Source organism: Panthera uncia, chromosome D2 (genome assembly GCF_023721935.1).
Source record: "Panthera uncia isolate 11264 chromosome D2, Puncia_PCG_1.0, whole genome shotgun sequence".
Classification (NCBI taxonomy): Eukaryota; Metazoa; Chordata; class Mammalia; order Carnivora; family Felidae; genus Panthera; species Panthera uncia.
This window is the reverse complement of record NC_064818.1, coordinates 73,099,689-73,107,520: the sequence shown is the minus strand read 5'-3', so window position 1 is coordinate 73,107,520 and position 7,832 is coordinate 73,099,689. Positions and strand designations below refer to the sequence as shown.

At 38.3% G+C, this 7,832-nt stretch overlaps 1 protein-coding gene across 1 annotated transcript in view; it reads left to right on the top strand.

The window, feature by feature from the left end:
• The first annotated feature begins 6 nt into the window (after positions 1-6).
• The window catches only part of EIF3A (eukaryotic translation initiation factor 3 subunit A), a 35,848-nt gene continuing 28,022 nt past the window's right edge, over positions 7-7,832 (top strand). The window contains exons 1-4 of the mRNA XM_049646537.1: positions 7-91; positions 6,089-6,279; positions 6,446-6,582; positions 7,000-7,163. Coding sequence (XP_049502494.1) covers positions 43-91; positions 6,089-6,279; positions 6,446-6,582; positions 7,000-7,163 — 541 coding nt within the window. The 5' untranslated portion in view covers positions 7-42. The remainder of the gene's footprint in view (positions 92-6,088; positions 6,280-6,445; positions 6,583-6,999; positions 7,164-7,832) is intronic.

The following is a 7,832-nucleotide window of genomic DNA, read 5'->3' as shown; positions in this document are numbered from 1 at the left end:
CAAGGAGTTCGCTGACGCCGGTGAGCTGAGCCACCCGCCAAGATGCCGGCCTATTTCCAGAGGCCGGAAAATGCCCTCAAACGCGCCAACGGTGAGTAGGGGATCGGGGCGCGCCGGGCTGGGTCGGCCCGAGGCCTCGGAGGTCGAGGGGCCCGGGCCTCCTTCTCCCTGCTCCGCCTCCCGTCTGCGGCTGCAGAGGTGGTCGATGAGACCTGTCTGCCGCCGTTCCAGCTTGTGGTTGGGCATGGTTTCCCTTCTCGCTCCTACCGACCGCGGTTGGGGGGGTGGGAGGTGCGGAGCCGGGAACCGTCGCTCTGGGGGGGGCCCTTCCTTCCCCCCGCCGCTTCCTGCTGCGTCTCAGGGGCCGCGGCCCCGGAGACAGGTCTACCGGAGCCTGGCCTCCTTAACCGCCCCCCCCCCCCCCTCCCCCCCCCCCCCGCTCCCCCGGCCGCCGGGCCCTCGGCTGCTTAGGCCCCGCGCCCCCAGCCGCCATCTGGGAGTGCCGGGGAGGAAGAAACATGGCTCCCTCCCGGGGACAATGCACGCGAGAACCTCGACTCCACCTCCTGCCGGCGCCGGGAGCCGGCCAGTCCCACCTCCCGCCCTCTCGCAGACACCTCCGCCCCCCAAATCCAGCGCCGGGCTTTGCTGGGTCAGGGTCCACTTAGCCTTTTCCCCAGTCACTATAGCTCTGCTTCGGGGACTCTGACCCAATTAACCGGTTATCTGTTTTTTTCCTGGCATTGATTATTCTCAGTCCCAGAGCCTATCCCAAATCACATGAAGTTGGAACATTGTTAAACCTGTAAGAGACTTGAAGTTCTTTCTTAAAGATAACGAAATTGAGGCCTACAGAGAGAGAATGTTTACCCAAGGTCACTCCGAGAGTTAGTTGTGGAGCCAGGAGACTAGAACCAAGGTCTCTAGACTTCCAGATGAGTTTTTTTTTTTTTTCGCCACAGCGCTGCTGCCTGCGATTTTTATTTCCATGTGTTCTTATGCCACCGGCCCTTTCGCGAAAAGTTGTGCGTGTCTCGGTCTATTCGAGAGGCATTTATTACGTTCGCATCATGGGGGTGCAATGTATTATGCATGGCTCTGGTCTTTAAAAACTTTTTCGTTTAGAGTTTTTTAAGCCTAATAATTTCTAAGTGTGTAGGTAGTTGATCGTTCTTATTTCAACCCTTCCTGTACCCCAGACAAGTTTTGAGTCTTATCCCATTTTGTAGGTGGATATACCGTGTCTCTTACAGTCTTATGTTGGTGGAGCTAATTTTGTTAGCTTGTTTGGAAATTCCTCTTGTGGAAATGTCAATTTCAGTCGACACAAAATTGTTAGTGATAATCTGTCAGGGGTAAGGGTGCCTTTGTCACATGGTTATTTTAAAAGCAACAAAAAAGAGTGTGAAATAGGATAATGCCACATTCTTTGGAATAGAGTAGAGTAAGTGTTCTAAAAATCAGTTAAAAGTACAACTTAGATCTGATGACTGCTCATTTTAACCAGTGATCTAATGGTTAGGACAGGCAAGAATTAAGGACGTTAACTTATAGGAAAGAAACTCAGTGGAAATGGAGATTTATCACTAGAAAATGAACTGTAGCAAAGTTAGAATTTTTTTCTTACGTTTAGAAACTTAGAAATCTGTATTATGGTATACAAAGTGACTTGGATTCAGTTACTACTGTAATTGCTATTGTAGATTTGTTCTACAGTTGTTTGCTTTACCAACAGGCATTTTTCCTTCTAATAGGCTGAAGCACTGTAATCTGGATAGCCTAAGTATTACACATTTGATGTGCTCCGGCCTTGTTGCTTTCATCACTCCCTTTTGAATCCTCATATGAGTTTACTATTGCAGTAATTGTTTAAATTAAAAGGGTTATCTCCTGTGTAACGAATCTTAAACCTCTTTTTCACGTTTTCTAAGTTGAAATAGCTTTGACTCATGAAGGGCAAGTTAGGGAAAACATCTGAAATTAAAGTAGGCAAGATGAGAAAGGGGCACTGTGGGGGGGCTTTTATTTGTGTAGGTTTTTTAAAAGTCTGTATTGACTCCTTGCTGCAGCCCTTTTAAATTGTAGGATGGGTGTTACAGTAGAGAGAGGCCTTAGCTTTCAAGTAGTTAGCTCTGTACCTTTGATCTTGTGAATGAAAGATCCTGTCTGAAAGTGTCAGAGTGAGCTGAATGTGGATGGCACATGGCACCGCTTACAAAACTTTAAATAGGATCGTAAAAGCGCATTTCATTCCATGGAGATAATCTCATTTTATGTAAATGTTTTATCTATGACATTTGTAGCCTTAAACACATTTAGACCTAATCCACTGCATTATCGTAATAAAATGTGAATATGTTTAAGTAGAATAGTTTTTCAAGTCACTCTGAGTCTGTAATTCAGAACAATTCCTTTGGAAACTATTATAGTAACCATTCAGGAAGATGAGAACTTGGCCTAAGCAGTTACAGACAAGAAATCTATACCCCAGAATCATTTGGAAAAAGACCCTTTTGCAGATTATGTTGTCAGTAGTGCAGAATTAATTGCTCCTGACCTTGTAACAACCTTTTAATTTAGTTCTACCAGTGACTTATAAATAAAGTTATTAAACCCACAAATCAAGTAACATTATAGCTTATCTACTTGGTCTGTTGCCCAAAGAAACTAGTAATGTTGAAGGGCCGACCTAAGCTTTTTCTTTTATAAATAGATACAATTTGTCACTGTGTCTGAAAGGTAAGCTCAGCATGTCCACCCTCCTAGTAACAGTTCATAATGCTAGATTTTTATTTTTATTTCAAGAATATCAGTTTGGAAATTAACTTTTTTTTTTTTTTTTTTTTTAACATTGCAATAGAGCTTTTAATATGTGGTATGCCTCTCTAGCCTCAAAAAGTTTTTTTTTCCCCTTACTAGAGAATTCATAGGAACTAAATTCTCCCTGTATGTGACTTCGGATAAAGACAGGAACTCACCCTCATGGACTATCATATCTGTTCCCATTCAGGTTTTTTCCCTTTAAAAATGTCCTTGCTTGGTATCCATGTTTGCTTTTTTCCCACGATGATGGTAGGGTGTCCTATAAAAATTATTTTTTAGTGCATTTGCTTTGTTTGAACCTATTGTTTCAGAGTTTGAAAGTGGAATTTGTAATAATAAATTCTGATTGGCTGTTTAGGAAGTGAAAAAAATCACTTTTCTATCCCTAAACAAGATTTTTTATTTTTTATAGTGACATTAAGACACCACACTCCCCTATTTAAAAATAAGAGATAGGGTAGGTAAATTATTTTTACATAGTTTATTATTTTGTCATCACCATCCCGGGCACAGTTCTCAACTTTAATTCTCTTTGTGCCTGTTCTGTGTTACAAGCATTTTGACAGTGTTTATATACTAAACAGTATAAGATTTAAATCCTCAGTGTAAGATTGGGAATTGGATATAATAGGTTGTTCTGGTGCTGATGCTGTGCTCTTTAATATGAATGCTAAATTTTTTTTTTTTAAATTTTTTTTTTTTCAACGTTTTTTATTTATTTTTGGGACAGAGAGAGACAGAGCATGAACGGGGGAGGGGCAGAGAGAGAGGGAGACACAGAATCGGAAACAGGCTCCAGGCTCCGAGCCAACAGCCCAGAGCCTGACGCGGGGCTCGAACTCACGGACCGCGAGATCGTGACCTGGCTGAAGTCGGACGCTTAACCGACTGCGCCACCCAGGCGCCCCATGAATGCTAAATTTAACTAAAAACATTTACTTCCAAATTTTTGGGTGATAGAGACTTTTCTGTTAAATAATTGTTAAAAACACCTAAGGTACTGTTGGATTTTAGACGATAACCTCGTATGTATGCTCCAGTTTAAAGACTGTAACGTCCTCCCCTCAGAACAGGAAGGCTTAAAAAACAAAAAACACCCAGGAAAGGCTAGTATTCTAACAAAGTATCTAGTTGTGTTACATCTTTGTTTCCTCTTACAAGGTGTTTTTTTTTTTTTTTTTGGGGGTTCTTTGTTTTTTTTGGTAATAGCATTGACTCAAAGGAAAATGGACTTTTTCTCATAACAGTACTACTAATGTTGACATTGACGTGAATTACTGAAGAGGGGTTTGTTTTCACTAACCTATGAAGAATAGGGCTTAATATGATATGGGAAGACACAGGCTATCCTTTAAAGATAAGAATTTCAGTATCTTTTGTGATTTGTTGCAAACCTCTTAATATACCAGAGAGTTGGAATATTGTTTGTAGTTTTCCTGGAGGAAGGAACGTTCAGAAGCAGCATTCCTGAAAGATGTGATAGTTGGGAGAAAAATTACTTACTAAATCTGTAAATGTGGTAAAACTCCCAAATAAGCAGTGTTTCTGCCAGTTGTTTGCCTAGCACAGTTTCATGATAATGCTGTACGCTGTTTGGTTAACTCTTAAAAATAATTCTTTGTCAAAGATTTTTTTCTTAGGAAAACAGTGATTTTTAACAATAGGGATGTAGTGTTTTAAGATCTTTTTTAATAGTGTTAATTAGTGTTTTGGTTCCCCAAAGTATGTTTCAAATGTTCAGTGGAAAGATTTTTCTTTGTGAAATTTGTTAATTACTGAATTTTAAGTTGAACATAACCAAATGACTTAGGTTAAATAGCCTTCCCCTTCCCTCAGTTTACTAAGTTTTGTGCAAAAGTAAATAAAGTAAAAGATGAGAAAAAAGATAAATTTTAACCTGTGTCGGAAGTAATGTGATAGAGGACTCTTTGCTTTTGAGTGAATTTCAAAATGAGCAGTGTACATAAAACCTTAGATTGGAACTGGATTTTGAAATATTGCCACTTGCAGAGTGCCTTCAGGTTTAGGTGGTAGTAAATTCAGAAATGTGTAATTTTCTCTGGTATGCATTCTAAAATTTTTTTTTATTTTTAAAAATAAACTTAATTTTAAAAGTTAGAGATTTACAGAGTTATTGCAAAGATAGTACAGAGAATTCCCATATACACCATAACCTATTAATTTCTTCTGTCATTTTGGGACATTTATCACAACTAATGATCCAATACTGATAACATTATAAATGAAAGTCCATACTTTGCTCAGATTTCCGTAGCTCTCTCTCATGTCCTTCTCTGAATTCCAGGATCTCATCCAAGATACCACATTATATTTAGTCGTCCTGTTTCCTCAGACACTCTCCTCCTCCCCCCCCTTGGTTATGACAGTTTCTTAAACTTCCTTGTTGGTAACCTTGACAAGTTTTGATGAGTACTGGTCAGGTATGTTGTAGAATGTTCCTCATTTGGGGTTTGTCTTAAGATTTTTCTCACGTTTAGGTTGGGATAAATAAATGGGAGAGATATTTCATAGATTGGAAGACTATTGTCAATTCTTCCAAATTTTGATATATAGATTCATTAAATCTGAATGAAAATTCCAGTGAGCTATTTTGTAGATATTTACAAACTAATTGTGAGTTTATATGGAAAGGCAAAAGACTTTCCAAACAATAGAGAAGCCAAACAATACAGAAGAACAAAGTTGGAGCACTCATACTACTTGGTTTGAAGACTTTACTATAAGTCCATGGTAATCAAGTCAGGGCGGTATTAGAAAAAGACTAGATACATTGCAATAGAGAGTGATGAGAATAGAGAGCCCAGAAGTAGACCCACATAAATAGTCAATTGATCTTAAAGGAACAAAATCTAATTGACTGTCTTATTGAGTCTAGTGATCCTTTTGCCTAGAGCAGAAATTGTATCCACCAGATCATTGTGACTAAAGTCACATTTCACTTTGTTTGCTGGGAGGAGATTTTTCTCTCTCATAACTTCAATTTTTGGAACATGGCAGTCATTTACAAGGGTTTGGTACAATGTAATTGGGTGAAATCATTTTATCCATAGACCATATTTTGAGATAATACCAGTTTTCGTTCTATTAAGTTGGGTGATTTTAGCATGGCTTTAGATGTCAAAAATAAGTGTGATCTAAAAAGAGATGGTAGTGAGTTTAGAAATTAAAATAGCCAACTTAGGCAAGATTTACACTTTAGTATAGTATACATACCAATTTTAATTTTTCTGAATTACTTTTCCAGAATTTCTTGAGGTTGGGAAAAAGCAGCCTGCTTTGGATGTTCTTTATGATGTTATGAAAAGTAAGAAACACAGAACATGGCAAAAGATACACGAGCCAATTATGTTGAAATACTTGGAACTTTGTGTGGATCTTCGCAAGAGCCATTTGGCTAAAGAGGGATTATACCAGTATAAGAACATTTGTCAACAGGTATGAAAAGAGCTGGGTTTTATATTTTTAATAGTGCTTTAATGATTTTCAGAGAAGTTTACCTTTTAAAGGTAATATGCTTTTATGTCATAAAATTTGCTCTTAAAGCATTCTGTGGTTTGTTGAGAAGTGTTTTAAGGTTTTCTCTCTCTCTCTCTCTGGTTAGGTGAACATCAAATCTCTAGAGGATGTTGTTAGGGCATATTTGAAATTGGCAGAGGAAAAAACTGAAGCTGCTAAAGAAGAATCTCAGCAAATGGTCCTAGACATAGAAGATCTGGATAATATTCAAACTCCTGAGAGGTATGTAGGTTAAATTGCTAATTTTTTTTCTTTTTTTTTTGCTAATACATTTTTGTCAATGTTTTTCTTTACATGTGTCTCCATCGTCCTCATTTGAAGTATAGATGTTTATTAGAAAGAATGCTTACCTTTGGAATTTTAAGTGTCTGATAAGAAAGCCATACTATTCAGAATTCATAAAGGTGGCAAATTAACAACCTTCAGATAGTCAGATACTAATTTAAATGGTTGTAATATGGGTTGGGGGTGCAAATACTTGAACACTTACATGGCATCTTTACAGTATGCCCAAAGTTGTAAGAAGGATTCACACTTTCTTACACTGGTATCATTGTTGGTTTTGTTTTTTTTAATCTTAGGGCAAAGTAGGAAATCGTGTCTAAAATTGTTTTTAACTTAAAAATTTTTTTTTTTTAGTGTTCTCCTAAGTGCTGTAAGTGGTGAAGACACTCAGGATCGTACTGACAGACTACTTTTAACTCCATGGGTTAAATTCCTTTGGGAATCATATAGACAGTGTTTGGACCTTCTTCGAAATAATTCTAGGGTAGAGCGTCTCTACCATGATATTGCCCAACAAGGTAAAATGAGAACTGATTTGAAAAGTTGACTTTTAGGAAAAGACTTTGCAAAAGATTGACAATTAAAGTTAACCTGTTTTTCTTCATCGTATTTATTTTATAGTTTTTATCCTCATTGGGAGATGGTTGGCATTCGTTCAAATAGTAACTAAGGGACTATAAGAAATTTGTTTTACTAGTTAGGGTAATTCTATATGAAATCCACTTCATGGATGTCTGAAAGACAAAGTCATTTTGGAATTTCCCAGGTGACTAGAAAAACAAATGTAACTTTTTGATTGCTTTCTGATAAATGTGACTTGTGCTTTTTGACTTCACCTACTGCATATATACTTAATCATGCCGTGGCCTTTTTTTTTTTTTTTTTTAATGCTTATTTATTTTGAGAGAGAGAGTGTGAGCAGGAGAGGGGCAGAGAAGGAGAGAGAGAATCTCAAGCAGGCTCTGCTCCACCAGGGCAGAGCCTGATGTGGGGCTCGAACTCATAAACCCGTGAGATCATGACCTGAACCCAAATCAAAGAGTCGGCCATTCAACCAGCTGAGCCACCCAGGTTCCCCATGTAAGGGTTTCTAAGGTCTTTTTAAGCTCTGGACTTCTGTGATTCCTTGAAAAATGCATATTTTTATTTTCTTTTTTTTTAAATTTTTTTTTTTCAACGTTTTTTAT